At 44.0% G+C, this 17,999-nt stretch overlaps 1 protein-coding gene across 7 annotated transcripts in view; it reads right to left on the bottom strand.

Moving 5' to 3' along the window:
* Positions 1–1,728: 1,728 nt before the first annotated feature.
* Positions 1,729–17,999, bottom strand: part of nek2 (NIMA-related kinase 2) — an 80,491-nt gene continuing 64,220 nt past the window's right edge. For 6 of the 7 annotated variants that reach the window (XM_012968175.3, XM_012968179.3, XM_012968176.3 and 3 more), the window contains 11 exons: positions 14,964–15,185; positions 11,454–11,592; positions 9,802–9,931; positions 8,459–8,507; positions 7,258–7,284; positions 6,841–6,993; positions 5,292–5,337; positions 3,745–3,834; positions 3,442–3,525; positions 2,780–2,842; positions 1,729–2,412 (listed from right to left, as the gene is read on the bottom strand). In XM_012968175.3, the coding sequence (XP_012823629.1) occupies positions 2,332–2,412; positions 2,780–2,842; positions 3,442–3,525; positions 3,745–3,834; positions 5,292–5,337; positions 6,841–6,993; positions 7,258–7,284; positions 8,459–8,507; positions 9,802–9,931; positions 11,454–11,592; positions 14,964–15,185 (1,084 nt within the window). In that variant the 3' untranslated portion in view covers positions 1,729–2,331. The remainder of the gene's footprint in view (positions 2,413–2,779; positions 2,843–3,441; positions 3,526–3,744; positions 3,835–5,291; positions 5,338–6,840; positions 6,994–7,257; positions 7,285–8,458; positions 8,508–9,801; positions 9,932–11,453; positions 11,593–14,963; positions 15,186–17,999) is intronic. The other variant, XM_031890304.1, reaches the window with a different exon arrangement.

The raw sequence follows: 17,999 nt of genomic DNA, 5'->3' as shown, positions 1-17,999 counted from the left end.
GGCACCTGCAGGGGACGCGGCCGGAGGAGGCACCCCCCAGTCCACCCCTGTCCCTAGAGAAATTTAATTATCTTCTCATTGGGCGTTAAAATCATGTGATCTTTAATAGTCACACTGCTTAGAGGCTGCCTGTGTTGCTATAGCCATATTTAGAAGCCAAATAGCACTCAGCAGTATTTGTATGACTTTGGGGGCTCATTTATTGAGACCCCGGATGCCAGTGCAAGTACCAAAGGGCATAAAAACACCTTAGTACTCAGTAGCAACCATAGAGCAGCAGCTGGTAACTACAGGGCTCCATAGCATCCTGTGACCTCCAGCATGACTGAATTAGGGGGTGAGGGGGGACATTATACCAGTAGACCTTGAGCTGGTTACCAGTACAGCCCAGTATTGTCCACGAGCAGTTCGTTTAGATCATTCCTTTGTTTAAAATTAATTTCAAATTGAGTGTTATATGTGCGGTGGCCTAAATTGGGCTGATCATCTACTGGCCCATCAACCTGCCGATGTGCTCCTTGTATAAAAAGATTTTCTAACCTGATATCTGGCCAGTTGGGCAGGTTCATTGGTGGGACCTATACACTGGCAGAAATGGCTGAAGGGGATAAATAGGTATCTTAAATCTGTATGTGCATTTACTGAAGAGGTTCCGTTTAAATATTGGGAAAGGAATTGTTACTGTGAGAGCTGTGAGGTTGTGGAATTCCCTCCCTGAACCAGTCGTGCTGGCCAGCAGTTAGGCAGGTTATATATAGGCATTATGGTTGAACGTGATGGATGTACGTCTTTTTTCAACCTAACTTACTATGTTATTTTTAAATGGAACAAATCTAGAATTTACCACATCCCACTACTTTTTGATATGGATTGGGTGGAATACATATGTTTCACTGAGCCAAATTACAGGTAGATGATAAACTGGCCAATAAAAACTGCCAGCTTGATCCCGGTAGATAGGGATGTAGCAAACCTCAAAAAAAAAGTTCGCGAACATGTTCGCGACCTTACGCCAAATATTGTGAATATTCGCGAACTTTGCAAACCCCATAGACTTCAATGGGAAGGCGAACTTTAAAACCTAGAAAAGCCATTTCTGCCCAGAAAACTGATTTTAAAGTTGTTTAAAGGGTGCCACGACCTGGACAGTGGCATGCAGGAGGGGGATCAAGGGCAAAAATTTCTCTGAAAAATACTTTGTTGACACAGTGTTGCGTAAAACCGCAAAGGCAGCTGGCAGACCTAGCAGAAATACGCTGCGTTTTTTGCTATTTCGCGCTATTAGCACCATGGAAACGGGATTTGCTGAAAAACGCCATGTGTGGCTTGTGCGGCGTTTTTAGGCCGAGAAAAAACGCAGCGGAAAAACGCCACGCGAACCCAAATTGCGAACATACGCGAAAAGTTTGCGAACTTGTGAACTCGCGAACACCCGATGTTTGCGCGAATTAGTTCGCCGGCGAACAGTTCGCTACATCTCTACCAGTAGACTGAGTAGCTTATTGGCCTGTTTATAGGTCCCACTGCCAGGCCAGATATGAGTGCCATTGTACGAGTTAATCTGGCCATGTATGGCCACCTTTAGACCCTTTTGTGTACACAAGAGATGCTATATTTCTGATTGCACTCAGATCTGAGCATTCACATTATGATTTTATCCACTGTTTGGGCGCCCCCTTGGCAGTTTTAGGCTATCGATGTGCAACTGATAGACCCACACACACCATATTTTCTTAGAAAATGTTAACTTTTACTGTGAATAAGAGAAAAATGCAAGTTTCACATAAAAATAATGGCTTATAAAAACCACCTGTTTCAGCAGAAATAAAATAATTGTAAAAACTCAGGGGGAAAAAAAAAACAAACCACGCTTATGTATCCAGGAGGAGGATAACGTCATTAATAAAATAAACTCTTTATGAGGAAGGAATACTGCTTTCCCCCTGGAAGATTTGGTAACATGCAGCTGTCACATGATAATATATAATGTCACTGTATTAAAGTAAAAAGCACTCGCTCATATATTCCTGTCCGGACGCCGTTTGCCATGCTGCTGTTGATGAAATCAAAGACGTCTGCCCTCAGGCAGCAAAGGGTTAAGCCATGCCACAAACTCGGATTTTGCATTCAGTTAATTAACCTGGTAAAGTTACATGCAGGTTCTTAGGTTTGGTGGGGGGTAAGTAGGCGGCCCTCTGCCCCCACTTGGCTCCCTCTAGCAGCAATGGATCTTCAGGCTTCGTGGTTTCTCCATGGGGCCCATCTTTGAGGGGCTTCCTCTAGATTCCTTGGACGGTGCATGCTTGAGGATGGAGGTGCTACTGAGTGCAGTCAAGAACAGCTGCTCAAGCGTCTGCGTAGAAGTGTCACGGGTTTGGTTTTCTCGTCCTCTTGGTCACTTTCACACTGCCTCTGAAACAACATAACACAAGGTATTGTAAATATCAGCCCAAAGTCAACTCAATGTATGTTGTGAGCCAACCACATATTGTTTTTGTGAGGTGCAGGGCCACCATTTTGTTTCTTTGGGCCTCCTTTTGAGCAGTCTTCTTTAATACAGTTCCTCATGTTGTGGTGACCCCCAACCGTAAAATTATTCCTAAGACCATCGGAAATATATGTGTTTTCCAATGGTCTTAGGCGACCTCTGTGAAAGGGTTGTTCGACCCCCAAAGGGAACCCGACCCACAGGTTGAAAACCGCTGATCTAGGTCTTCCTAAAGGAAGGATTGTAGTGTATTTCCAGGCGACCACGCCTGCTGATGTGACCTGAACTTACTCTGGTTTTGTTGGAACGTTCTGTCAGTGGAGATGTTGGTCTCAGAAGATCCCCACTGTAAAACTAAGTTTAATACAGAAATGTGTGCAATGAATTAAGTTTCCATTGGTTGTAAAATATGATCCTAGGGTCTTATAGAGCGAGAAAGGGAATTCCAAAAACTGTCACTGCATTGGAGAAGTCCTGAAGGCCTCCATGATATGATGTTATGAAAGTAAAGAATATAAATATATAGTATCTGTATATATAATGGTGTTATCAGAATAGAGTTGGTACTGAAGCCTAAGAGATGGGTTCCTTAGATATATGTGGAGGAGGGGAGGCTATTAGTGAACCTTTTGCCCCAACAGACAGGTCTAGTGGAGTGGAAAGTACCTGAATAGGAGATACTGAGTGTGTAGTTGAGAGATAAGAGGACAATTGAGAAATAATACATGTTTAGAAGGCATCACAAAGGTCAAGAAAAATAAACCAAAGAGAAAAGTCCAATAGATTTTGCAGAAAGAATTTAATTGGCCAACTTTTGTCAGTGCTGAGTCAACAGAGTGTTGGAAGTGGAAACTAGATTGTAGCAAGAACATCTGCATTTATGGAGTGCAATTATTATTGTTCAAAGGATAAAACTGTTCTCAAGATGTGTTACAGCCCAGTTGGTCACTTACCAGTTCTTCCTCATCCTTCATTGGGTTGCACAGCAGCTTCATACGACATAGCCTATTACAGGCTGATACCATGTTGTAGGAAAGCTGTATGGAGAGGCAAAGAGATCATTTTAATATGAAGTGCCCTAATCTAGATGACACTGGAAGGGTTAGGATGCTGGGAACTGTAGCTAAAAACAGGTGGAAGGTTAAAGAATAGGGTTTGATGGAAAGTATGAAAGGAATCTCTCGCCTAGCACTATCACTTGGAGAAACTTATACAGATAATTCACTTTTGGCTTGGCTATGCTCTACTTCTCTCACCTTCCACTTCCGTCTAGCATTAAATTTCTTAAAGTTCTTCATGTTGATAGATGAGCGGCTCCTGTTCACAGCTTGCTTCCTGTTCAGTGGCTGTGGGGAGGGACACAAAAGGAACTCTAGTACCAGTCATGATATATTTCCCTCACTGCAGGGAGAACTTTCTATAATGTCTTCCCATCCTTACATCATCACATTCTGCAGCAGAGTTCTGTTATAGTGAGATTGAATCTGTAGCTCATCTGCCATACGGGCTAATGTTATATCAAGTGCGATGTTTGCTCCTGGTCTTAGCAACCAATTAGCAGGTAGCATTTACTACTGGTTATACATGTTATTATGTAAACTCTGGTGTCCACAAGCTTCAAATAGAAAGAAGGAAGAGCTCTTCCATCATTCTGTGCTGAGGCTGTTGGATTGGATTTGGCATAAGAAGACTTTGGGGTTCAGGAGAATAATAAAAGGGGTCAGTGGGTAGCCATGCTCAGTGAGGTGAAGAAGGGACAGTGGATTATATTTTAGATGATTATTCAGCCAAACTTTGTAGGTATCTACTGCAACCAAAAAAGACACCATGGCACGTGTTTTATTTAGCCCCCCAAATAATGGAATTCACACCTAAGCACCTTCATGGCCTACAAATGAGGGAGAAAATTAACAAATTTTCTGGTGAGATGTAGGTACCCAAAAAAGCAAAAGAGTATTAAGACTAAACCTGGGACATACCTATGCACAATGTAACAATATCACAAGAGCAGGGTCGGACTTGTGGGCCCCGGTCCTAGAGGGCCCCGGTGGCCCAGACCCGACCCTTGCCGGCGCTTCCCCTGTCTGACTGTTCCTCCCCTGACGTGTAAAATTTATTTGCGCTGGGGAGGACGTCGGGTGGGGGACTCTGCGGGGGGAGTTAGGGGACGCAGCACACATGAATCTTGTTTATGTAGGAGAAACAATTCAAAAACATTTCACTTGGCCATACATGTCCCAAGCCAACTGAGATTCCAGGTAATCGACTTTTTGTGGATCTTTTTTATACATATTGGGGTACACTAATTGGATTGTAACCTCTATGGGTGTTGTGCTTCGGGGGAAGGCCCTGGTATAGTACACTCCCTCCCAGGAGCGTTTAAGTATTTTTCTGCATGTGATTACCAGGCAGGCTTGAGAAAGGGCAGGAGAAGAGCCAAAATGGTGCCTGGTCTTTGCCCTAAATAAAATACTTTTCACCTTTGTAAACGGAAGTGCCGCAGCATCATTCTTTCTATATGTTCTGTTACCCCCTGGCAAGGGTCCAAGCTGCCTGAAAACCCATCCAACAAGGACAAGTTAAGGTGGTTGATGCTCTCCTGATCACTAAAAATTCAGTATATTAAACCAAGGCTGCAAGTGGTGTAAGCAATAGAGCACCACCCTATTGCTCTGAATTTGAAACATTTTTTGCCGTGATACTTCCCTCATTTCTGTTCAATATACTTGAGATATACAATATACTTGTTCAATATACAGATAAAAACCAAAGAAAACGGCATATCTGTCTAGGGAACACTCACCTTAATCCATGGGTGGATCAGACACTCTACGGCGGTCATTCGGTCCCTACAAAAAACAACATAGGCATTTCACTGGTAACCTCAATATGTCCACTCCCAGATGTACTGAAAGAACATAAGAACCCATGCAACCGAAGCCAACATGTATGTTCAGTTGGTGGAGGATGCGGGAAAATCTCCCTATACCAGTAATTCTCAACCTTCCTAATGCCGTGACCCTTTAATACAGTTCCTCATGTTGTGGTGACCCCCAACCATAAAATTATTCCTAAAACCATTGGAAATATGTGTTTCCGACCCCAAAGGGGTCGCCACCCACAGGTTGAGAACCACTGCCCTATATGATTAATCACCAATCACCAGTCATTTTGGAAGAAGCTTGACTTAGTGGAAAGTATATCTTAAGGTCCATCAAATTAAACTACTATTAAACTTTGTTGAGATAGATGTAAAACAGTGTACAAATGAACCAAGAAATGTTTGGTCATACCCCATACCTAACTTCCGTTCATAACAAGCCTTTATAGTCATAAAGACTAGAAAGATTGTAAGCTCTATGGGGCAGGGACCTCCATCCTCTTGTGTCTTTGACTCTTACCCTCCCATATAGATTGTAAGCTCTACGGGGCAGGGACCTCCATCCTCTTGTGTCTTTGACTCTTACCCTCCCATATAGATTGTAAGCTCTACGGGGCAGGGACCTCCATCCTCTTGTGCCTTTGACTCTTACCCTCCCATATAGATTGTAAGCTCTACGGGGCAGGGACCTCCATCCTCTTGTGTCTTTGACTCTTACCCTCCCATATAGATTGTAAGCTCTACGGGGCAGGGACCTCCATCCTCTTGTGTCTTTGACTCTTACCCTCCCATATAGATTGTAAGCTCTACGGGGCAGGGACCTCCATCCTCTTGTGTCTTTGACTCTTACCCTCCCATATAGATTGTAAGCTCTACGGGGCAGGGACCTCCATCCTCTTGTGTCTTTGACTCTTACCCTCCCATATAGATTGTAAGCTCTACGGGGCAGGGACCTCCATCCTCTTGTGCCTTTGACTCTTACCCTCCCATATAGATTGTAAGCTCTATGGGGCAGGGACCTCCATCCTCTTGTGTCTCTGACTCTTACCCTCCCATCTAGATTGTAAGCTCTACGGGGCAGGGACCTCCATCCTCTTGTGTCTTTAACTCTTACCCTCCCATATAGATTGTAAGCTCTACGGGGCAGGGACCTCCATCCTCTTGTGTCTTTGACTCTTACCCTCCCATATAGATTGTAAGCTCTACGGGGCAGGGACCTCCATCCTCTTGTGTCTTTGACTCTTACCCTCCCATATAGATTGTAAGCTCTATGGGGCAGGGACCTCCATCCTCTTGTCTCTTTGATTCTTAACTTATTGCAACTGTACCTTGAATTTATTTGTTTTTATTACATACAAGTATTCAAGGCAGACAATGAGGCTGCTTGTGTCCACTTTGAAAATTGTTGATATATCTGCATTAATCCATCAGCCAATAAGAGGTCAGAGTGCTTTATATGCTTGCTGTGTACCTTGGATCCTTCAGCAATAGCTGCCGTATGAAGTCCTTGGCCAACTCGCTGGTCTGTTTGAAGATGCGGTCATCGAATTCATAGCTCCCTGCCACGACATTCGTCAGTGTCTCTTGGTCTGTCTCACCTTGAAAGGGCGACAAGCCGCTAAGCCTGGAATGGGAGATACACATGGCTAAGCATTATGGGTAAAACAGCACAGTCTCCAAACTGAAGGATCAATTTCTAGGAGGTTGCCCAGTCTGAGGGCTAGATAAATGGTTGAATGGCTGATGTTTTCATATGTCTGCCTCCTTGTTATAATGTATGGCAGACCCTGGGAACATGTTGTCCTTCAAATGGTGCCTGAACCCTGAACCACCTAAGTCCCAGCAAAATGTCCGCATTAGTAACCAAAAATAACAGTATAATACTTACAAGATATATGTGATGACTCCGATACTCCTATGAGACAAAAGAAAGAAATAAGGACTTGAAAAAAAAACATCAGATGATTCAAATATTCTAAAACCATATCTGTCCCTGAAGGTGGCCATACATTGGCTGACTGGGTAGTTATTGGCCAATTTGTTAAGGCCAATTATGATTATGGGGCATATTTATTATAGTGTCTAAGCCTACATCCAACAACCAATTAGATTTGAACGGTCACCTGCAAATTAGAAAACCACAGCAAAGATCTGATTGGTTGCTAAGGGGAACGACACTGGTGGTGTTGGTTTTTACTAGGGATGCACCGAATCCCGGCATGTTTTTAAGGATTCGGTTCTGGCCAAATCCGCGGTCCCGGATTGAATTAGAATTCAAAAAGGGTTAAATGGGCAGGGAAAAAATTATCGCCAACATTTTTAACCCTTTCTGATCCTAATCAGCATATGCTAATTAGTATTTGGATTCGGTTCAGGATTCGGCCGAATCCTTCTGGGTGGGTTCGGGGGTTTGGCCAAACCCAAAAAAGTGGGTTCGGTGCATCCCTAGTTTTTACACACTATAATAAATATGTCCCTATGAGGAGAATCTGTGGTGTCTCTCGCTAATGTGCAACCCATGTGCTGAGGACAGGCCCCTAGGGGTGATATAAATGCCCAGAAGGTTGGGCAGTGTGGTTAACATGAGGGGAAACTGGCCAATCAAATCTGGGCATGCATGGCCAGCTTAATCATAGATCTAAACATAAGAAGGTAATAGATACATACATGAAATAATGAAACCACATGACATGCTTGTTGACAGGCATAGCCTTAAGGTGGCTATACAGGGGCCGATTGTAGCTGCCGATATCGGTCCCTTATCGGCCCGTGTAGGGGCACAAACGACGGGCCTGCCCGACCAACATCTGGCCTGAAATTGGGCAGATATCAATCGGGCAGGTTAAAAAATTTAGTTGGATCGGGGACCGCGTTGATGCGGCCCCCGAACCGACTGCGCCTATTACCGGCATCCTAATTCGTTTGGCTCCAGGGCCAAATGACCGAATTAGCCTGAATTCGCCTGATATCACCCACCCGTAGGTGGGGATATCGGGAGAAGGTCCGCTTGCTTGGCGACATTGTATGTATGGAGACCTGTATGGCCACCTTTAGGCATTAAATGGAAGAGATAGTAGACTGGTACTTACCACATGTCAGTTGGGGGACCTAGTGGCTCGTAGTTTATGACCTCAGGAGCTGCAGAATTAGGACACCAAGTTAGTTACAATAAGGGTCAAAATAAAAGGCACTAAGTTTGCCCAGGAGCAATAACCCATAACAACCAATCAGCAGGCAGCATTTACTGGTCACTGTTAAAAACCAAACTCCTTATTGGTTGCTATGAGTTACTGCTCCTGGGCAAACCTTTTATTACATATGGGGGTATAAGTTTATAGGTGACTGCAAGTGTTTCTCAGTTGTGAACCAAATAAATGCACTCATATTTAACCTTTCTTTCCAGAAATGATTCCTGAATCACCAAAAGTTGAGCCTTGAGCTATGTTATATAGGCAACAGGACCCATTATACCTGCAAGCGTATACAATCATATGTCATTCATACATTGCTGCTCAGTCACTTGCAGCAATGTATGAAAAATTGCATAGGTTTAACCCTGCTTTATCTAAATAAACCTAAATAGAAAAATGCCATTTTATAAATTAAGGGCCGCCTCCTGGATTCACGATTACGATTCACAGTGCACACAAACAACCAAGGGAACGTATACATGCTAGGCCCCATCAGCCAATGAATGGGCAGAGTTCAGCCTTTTGCTCCCACACTACTTCCTGTTACAGTTAGAACTGCATTATTTCCTGTCAGCTGATCTCTGAGGGGGCACACAGCCCATCACTAAATGGCGGCTCAAGGGAAAGGATGTAAAAGGGCAATATTTACTTATATATATATTCCAGTTTGGCAAGATTCTTTAATAGGCCACTTAATATAATATAAACTGTGTTCATTCCGGGGGTATAGTTTTCCTTTAAAGCGTAAGAAGGCATACAAAGGGTGTATTTACTCCTCTTATAGCAGGGATCCCCAACCTTTCTTACTCGTGAGCCACAGGCGAATGTAAAAAGACTTGGGGAGCAACACAAGCACCATAAAAGTTCATGGAGGAGCCAAATAAGGGCTGTGATTGGCTATTAGGCAGCCTCTATGCACACTATCAGCTTACAGGGGCTTTATTTGGTAGGAAATCTTGTTTTTATTCAACCAAAACTTGCCCCCAAGTCAGGAATTCAAAAATAACTCCCTGGTTTGGGGGCACTGAGAGCAACATCCAAGGGGTTGGGGAGCAACATGTTACCCCTGAGCCACTGGGTGGGGATCCCTGTCTTATAGTATAGGAAGTGCTGTACCATATAAACCCCTGCTTAACTGTTCCAACACCAATCATAGTTGCACTTTAGAACTACTGATCCCATCATCCCTAGCTGGGTCTTTAATGGTTTGGCACCTTCAGTGAGTCCCTGAGCAGCCGTACCTATATATTGGGGTGTCCCACACAGGCTTTTAAACACAGTCCCATCTTCAATCTTCTGAGCCAAGCCGAAGTCTATGATCTTGATCTTGGGATGGGGCACGTCTTTCTGCAGCAGCATAATGTTTTCAGGCTTGTTGGTGAGAGAGAAAACAGAATGCAGGTCAACGGCCGGATGAAAACATTGTTACCCATAATTCATATACCTGGGCTTTCATTGGCGGTGCCAAGGGGGCTTTTCTGTATGCAAAAGTAAGATTCAAAGGTAGTTGCATAAAGATGAAGATGAGGAATATTGTTTTTTTAATGTATAATATTATATATGCATTAGAGTGCATGATATTAACCCAGGGAAGCTGAAAATACTAAATCACAAGGTGAACTCTTCCTATTTGTATTAAATTTAGCCCCTCATATGAGCAATGCCTATACAGTATATTATTGAATTTGTAGTTTATTCACCTGATAAGTCACAGAACTCTTCAATGATTTATAATATCCTTATCATTTACAGTAGGGGGTACATTATCCCTTATAATACATGAGTGATACTCAGAGTTCCCTTTATAACTCAGCCTGCAGCCTTGTGCCTTTATATGGGCACAGAACCCCTCAGTGACTTATAATATCCTTATCATTTACAGTAGGGGGTACATTATCCCTTATAATACATGAGTGATACTCAGAGTTCCCTGTATAACTCAGCCTGCAGCCTTGTGCCTTTATATGGGCACAGAACCCCTCAGTGACTGCTAATATCCTTATCATTTACAGTAGGGGGTACATTATCCCTTATAATACATGAGTGATACTCAGAGTTCCCTGTATAACTCAGCCTGCAACCTTGTGCCTTTATATGGGCACAGAACCCCTCAGTGACTGCTAATATCCTTATCATTTACAGTAGGGGGTACATTATCCCTTATAATACATGAGTGATACTCAGAGTTCCCTGTATAACTCAGCCTGCAGCCTTGTGCCTTTATATGGGCACAGAACCCCTCAGTGACTGCTAATATCCTTATCATTTACAGTAGGGGGTACATTATCCCTTATAATACATGAGTGATACTCAGAGTTCCCTGTATAACTCAGCCTGCAGCCTTGTGCCTTTATATGGGCACAGAACCCCTCAATGACTGCTAATATCCTTATCATTTACAGTAGGGGGTACATTATCCCTTATAATACATGAGCGATACTCAGAGTTCCCTGTATAACTCAGCCTGCAGCCTTGTGCCTTTATATGGGCACAGAACCCCTCAGTGACTGCTAATATCCTTATCATTTACAGTAGGGGGTACATTATCCCTTATAATACATGAGTGATACTCAGAGTTCCCTGTATAACTCAGCCTGCAGCCTTGTGCCTTTATATGGGCACAGAACCCCTCAGTGACTTATAATATCCTTATCATTTACAGTAGGGGGTACATTATCCTTTTTCACACATTAATACTGTAATATGGAATAGACAACAAAGAGCTTTGCGGCTGCAGCTCAGTGTAACATGTATCAGATTCTTTTATAGAATGTTACTAGACTTTCTGCAGCCACCAGGTGGCAGTACAATACCCATTGCTGACAAAACCCAATATGGGCAAAACATGTGTTTCCAGCCACACAAATAATTCAAGTAAAACAAGACATTCTACCTTCAGGTCGAAGTGAGCAATGCTGCGGGTGTGCATGTAGGCCACTCCTTTCAGTATCTGCTCCAGAAACTCTATGGCGTCCTCTTCCGACAGGGCTTCCTTCTCAGCAATGAAGTCGAAGAGCTCGCCGCCTCGGATCCTGCACATGGAAACCATTAGGGATTAATTGTAGTCTCTACCAAACTATTAGCCTTGGGCAAGGCGGACAACTATTGCCCGTTATGAAATTCTGTAGCTCAGTCTAGAGCAGTGGTTATTGGACTTTTTCAGTTTAAGTTTCCCTTTAGTCAGGTCCCCCTATAGTAACTTACAAGGATATAGATATAGGAAAACATATACAGTATCAGTCATTCAGCCACAGTTCCAATAATATCTAGGACACCCCCAAATCTCACTGAGGAGATGGGGCGGGGTTAATCCTCAGGCCACACCCACTACATTAGTTGGGCATCATATAAAAGAAAACTGTCCTTAAATGAGCTAATATGTCACGAGACTGTAAGTTAATTAATAACGATATTACGTGAGAGAAGTACCTCTTTTTCTAAAGATTCACTTCAGCATTAAAGTTCCCCTTACTGTTTGTAAGAACCACCAGGGGCCCGAGTGATTGTGAAGGTTCAGCTTGGGAACCCTTTCCCCACCCCAGCCGGGACAGAGAGCAGCTAAAGACTACTGAAAAAACAGTGTTACCGTTGCTTAGAATACATTAATCGGCAACATATTAAAAATGGAAGTTGTACTTCCCCTTTAATTTCTATGTCGGAAGGCAATACATTTTTTTGCACAGTATGTTATCATGTACTGTAAGTGCAACCCTACATATAAATAGCCCCATGCAACAAATCCACCATGCTCGCATTACTTTTGCCTTCAACAATTACAATTTATTTTCCCTGTAGTTTATACCAGACCCCACAAACAGATTCCAGCTGCACAAACACCCACCCACCCATCCGGCCTGTTTATTTACATCATTCAAAGCCAAAAAGAAGATCAGTGTGTGAGCATATTTTAGAAATTTCCTTGCTTTGTGGAGCAGAAAATAAACTGTGCAATGGGAGAAACAGCTGGCGCTTAGCAGGGCAAGAGGCCTTGATCCGACACCGGAGACATTGTGGCTCATTTATCAACAATGGGCAAATTTGCCCACGGGCAGTAACTCCTAGCAACCAATCAGTGATTGGCTTTTTTCAGCCAGCTGCAGGTAGAACAATAAATGAAGTAGTTTAATTGGTGCCATAGGTTACTGCCCATGGGCAAATTTGCCCACTCAATGACCCCCGTTCCTTTTCAAAAATACTAATAACAATAGTAACCCAACAATAGTAACCCAACTTACTATGATATCTCTGAAGGATTTGGGTGCTTCTCTTCTAGCTGAGAGAGCAATGGTGGAGAATGCCCCTCCATGAGCTTATAAAAGGGCCCTTGGATTTGAAGGGGGAGAGGAGTTGCCATAGGTTACTGCCCATGGGCAAATTTGCCCACTCAATGACCCCCGTTGCTTTTCAAAAATACTAATAACGATAAGATATTTCTGAAGGATTTGGGTGCTTCTCTTCTGACTGAGAGAACAATGGTGGAGAATGCGCCCCCATGAGCTTATAAAAGGGCCCTTGGATTTGGAGGGGAGAGGAATTCCTCATTCATTAGTTAGGCATGCCCCAGGGAAGGCTGGGAGCTTCCTGTAGTCCAGGGATGTCAGGTAATTTCCAAGTTAAATGGGAAGGAATGCCAAGGTTCAGCCTCTTTGTACCTGACTAGCAAGAGGGGTTGGATGGTGATGAAGAACATAAAGTAGGAGGCCTCAAGGTAGGTCAGGGATCCCCAAACAGTGGGTCAGGAGGAACATGTTGCTCCCCAACCCCTTGGATGTTGCTCTTAGTGGCCTCAAAGCAGCTCATTTTTGAATTTCTGGTTAGGAGGCAAGTTTTGATTGACATTACACTAGGTTTTTATGCAAACAGAGCCTTTTGCAGGCTGCCAGTCCACATAGGGGCTATTAAGTAGCCAACTACAGCTCTTATTCCTACCCCCAGCAACCTTTTTTTATGCTTGTGTTGCTCCCCAACATATTCCATTTAAATGTGACTCACAGGTATAAAAGGTTGGGGATCCCTGAGGTAGATGAAGAGCTGCAAGGAAGGACTATTGTGTATGCTAGATCCTGTAACAACTCACTTAAGTAGTGGTAGATAGGACTAGGGTAGTAAGTTGAACACCCAGAAGCTCCACCGAGGATAGTAGAAAGGGTTAGGACCCTAGTCATCACCCACCAGCTTAGGAATCAAAGTTGATTGGCTCAGAAATAGAGAGATTCCTAGTGCAGCATTACTGTGAGGGCCTTATACTCTGGGGCTTGACTAATAGTGAGTGGACCTACCTCTGGCTCTACTGGGAGTTGCCGACTGCCAGGTCTGTGACAGGTATGGGTCAGCAGCAGTGTGCCAAATGGTGTTACATATATATATCAAGGGGAATATGGAGGATGATAATGTCCCTTTAAGAGAGAGAGTACAGAAAGGAGAGGCGTATGGGAGAGATGTCCCAATGCTCACAAGCCCAGGAATAGAACACGGAGGAAACATGATCGCATACAACTGCCAAACCAATCAATAATGCCTGCTGGAACAGCTCCTTGCTCTCCATAAAATAATTTGCCATTCAGATCATCTCCAGTATGCGGATTTATCTTCATACAATATTGATTAGAGGTCCTAACCATTCGTTTTATGGCCGCTCTAAAATAAGCCTGGCATCCCATAATCGCACACTTACGGCATGTTTGCGGACACACGGCTCACTCGGATAAACCAAATGTCACACTGCTCGAAAACGGAGATCGATTTCTGTGTTACATTTGCAGATGAGGATGATGATGCTCATTCAGCCTCTGGCTGGATTTCAAAGACCTAATCTGACCCCTCTTTGATTCAGTAGCCCTACAGTAGCCTTTCTGAGAAACTTCCGTGGGACACCAATATCTGTATATGGGTCCAAAATGATGGCACCCCTTACCAATAATGATATTGATGAGGACAGTGGTCAAGGACCATATAATCGGATGTGTCTGGACTGGCTCACCTCCTAGGTTGCCAGATTAGGAAAAAGATCTCCTTGTTTGGTGACCTTGCCAAACAAGTGGATCTACCTGTGAAGGGCTAGATTTAGTTATGTACAACTGGTCACATGACTCCCAATCCTCTGAGTTTGCATTATTTAGGGTACTGCCACACGGGGCAGATTCTCAGCCTGTGGATAAAAGCAGGCCGATAATCTGCCCCTATGCTCAAAAAAGCTAATTGATGTGCCTGCACTTGGAGCCATTGCGTTGACCCTTCATGTGTCTGGCCCAATGCAATGGGTCTGGGTCAAGGGTCCTTGCCTAGGGTGGCAGCTTGGAATGGGGTGATCCTTGGATGTCTCAAAACTAAATTTTAGTCCAGCCCTTCTGTGAAATCTGGCTGCTGAAGGGGAGTATGATGAAGAACAGTGGGTACCACTTACAGTTCCAGGATCAGCACCATCTCGGCTTTGCTTGCAAAGACATCGTGAAGCCTCATAATGTTCGGGTGTTCCAGCTGCTGCAGGATAAACACCTCCCTTTCCACCTGGTCCCGGTCGAGACCTAGGCGGCTGCCTTTACATTTCCGTGTCTTTATAAACTTTCCGGCATAATAGGTCCCGGTGCTTTTTTCCTTGCATTTCTTCACCTCTCCAAAATGACCACTGGAAAGAGAGAAGGGATCAGAACTGTGTATTGAAGTGTATTGAAAATGAATTGTTAGAAACCTGAATACAGATTTTGTGCAATAATATGGTCTAGCTGTACATAGACTATCCAGGAGGTCCAGCTTGGTTGCCAAATAAGCAGATCTTTGCCCAATTTTGCCACATTCTAGGCTAATATAGGCCTACGCAGATTTGTCAGTTGGACAATGTAGTTGCCCGTTAGATATCTTAAAGCTTATTAAACAGATATTGGTTGGGCAGGCTGTCAGTCAGTACCCATACATGGGCCAATAATGTGCCATCTAGGGTTGCCACCCAGCCAGTATTGGACCGGCCTAGCCAGTAATTTTCCAGCTATGGCCAGCGCCGGTATAACAAGTTTATCAGCAATATAGTTGCCAGTAAATTTGTAAGGGCGGCAAGCCTTCCTATGGATCTCACCTTTCCCTGATCATCGCCCTTTTAATCTAGAAGCCTGCCTCTGCCCCGCCCAGCCTGCCCGTCCCTCCCCCCCCCCCCATCTGCCAATTCCCCATCATCACTGCCCCTCAACCTAAAGACCAGTATTAATGGGGTAGAAAGGTGGGAACCCTAGTGCAATCTTCGGTCTGGAGGAGCAGCTTATATTGGTCATGCATGGCCAGTTTAAGTGAGAAGACACACGGAGCTACTAGTAGCAGCTACTAAGAGTTGCCTCTGCTTAAACATGTAGAGACAATTATCAGTAAATGATCAGCATTTTCTAATTTAGTAGCCATGAGAAGTAGCTGCTACTAGTAGCTCTGTGTGTCTTCACCCTAAGTGTGAAGACACACTGAGCTACTAGTAGCAGCTACTTTTTCAAAGCTACAGCTGTAGCCACGGTGGCAGCCATTGAAGCACAGGCTACACAGTTGATAACAGATCCGCTGTGCATTGTATACTACAGAGTTTATCTGTTACCTGCTATGTAACCTGTGCCTTTTCTCCTTTTTTCAGCTTTGAATGGCTGCCCCCGGGGCTACACAGCAGCTTGTTTATATAATCTATAGTAACGTTTTGGAAGCAAAGGCACCAGTTTTACCAGCTATGGGCAACAGTACTTTACATTTTAATTACTTTGATATTTTGGTGTTACTGTGCTATGTGCCAGGTTCAGGCTGCATCCACTTAATAGATATAATATATTTATACATGTAATTTACTACTGAAAGTCATATCTGTCGGCGCTATCCACTTCACTGCTTGCCTGACAACAGAAGCTATGTTTCAGTTCAATGCCTTGCACACTTCCGTTCTTCTCCTTCTGCTCGGGCCTATTAATCACATCGAAACGGCATTGTGGAAATGGGAGCCGTGGCTAAAGAAGAGCCGACTATACAGAAAGCCATTTCTGTAGGTAGCTAATAATAATCATCAGGCACAGACGGGTCTATTTAATATATTCTGCATCTCAGGGCCTAAGGCACCATGCCCAGCACCCAGACCACGTGACTGCAGCAGGTTAGGAGCACAGGAGAAGTGGTTAGCCAGTGAGTGAGTGTGCAACAACAACAGGAATCTGAAGAGAAACATTTCCTGTTTTTTATACCCCCCCCCCCCCATTGTTAGTGAGGTTTCCCATCTGAGAGGTTTTATCTGTACAACATATAGAAAGAATATTCTCAGTCTCCAGAAATCCCCCCCACTGCCCCTCACTGCTGCTGTCATCACTAAACCTGACTCTCTGCAAATCTAAAGGCCTGTCTGAATAGCATGAGATATGCTTTATCCCCCCACCCCCCCATCGACTATTCATAGCAGATTATTCAGAGGCTGCCAGACTGCTGATCAAAGACTTCCAACTCATAGCATTCCAGATGTGGTTGGAATACCACCACCTACGTCCATGAGACTGTGATTCTTTAACTGTAGGATTGCCTCCAAAGGAAGGGAGCCAGAGCCAAATATCTTAATATTTCTAATATAGTTAGTTAGGCAAAAATGCAATCTATAAAGGCTGGATAGTGTAACATAATAGCCAGAACACTACTTCCTGCTTTCAGCTCTCTAAGCTCTTAGTTAGTCAGTGACTTTAGGGGGAGGCACATGGGACATAACTGTTTAGTTAGTTTGTGAGCCCGCATGTCAGATTCAAATGCAAACTAACAGAACAGTTATGTCCCATATGCCCCACCCTCAAGGCACTGATTGGTTACTGACTGCTAGGAGGAAGGCGGAAGTAGTGTTCTGGCTATTATGTTAGACATCTGCCATCTTCAGCCTTTATAGATTACATTTTTGCCTAACTAACTATATTGAAAAATGTTTTTATTATGCACAGTCTGTCTATTTTACCCAGTTTCATTTTTACACTGAATTGTTCCATTAAACCAGTGGCATAACAATAGAAGAAGCAAACTTTGCAGTGGAGGGGAGGCCCAGGAAACAGGGGACCCCGGGCCGTGGGGTCAGCTTTCTCTATTGTTGTGGACAGGGAGCTATATGCGAGTGGATTGGGGGGATGAGAGACAGTGAGTGGAGGGAAGGGGCTGGTAGGGTTTGCTACTCTGTGCCGGCTCCTCCGAAGATTGTTTTTGCAGGGGAGTTAGCCCAGAGTAGTTACGCTGCTGCCTAAGGGTGAAGGCACACGGCCTACTAGTAGCAGCTACTTTTTCACAGCTACTAAACCCTGCCATAGACAATACTGGGAATTGCCTCAGCTAAAACACATGTAGAGACAATTATCAGTAAATGATCAGCATTGTCTGTTTCTGTAGCCGTGACAAGTAGCTGCTACTAGTAGCTCTGTGTGTCTTCACCCTTAAGCAATAACCTTGTTATTACTTTGTC

Source organism: Xenopus tropicalis, chromosome 8 (genome assembly GCF_000004195.4).
Source record: "Xenopus tropicalis strain Nigerian chromosome 8, UCB_Xtro_10.0, whole genome shotgun sequence".
In the NCBI taxonomy this organism is placed as follows: Eukaryota; Metazoa; Chordata; class Amphibia; order Anura; family Pipidae; genus Xenopus; species Xenopus tropicalis.
Note: the sequence above shows the minus strand (reverse complement) of the source record. Positions and strands in the feature narration are given on the sequence as shown.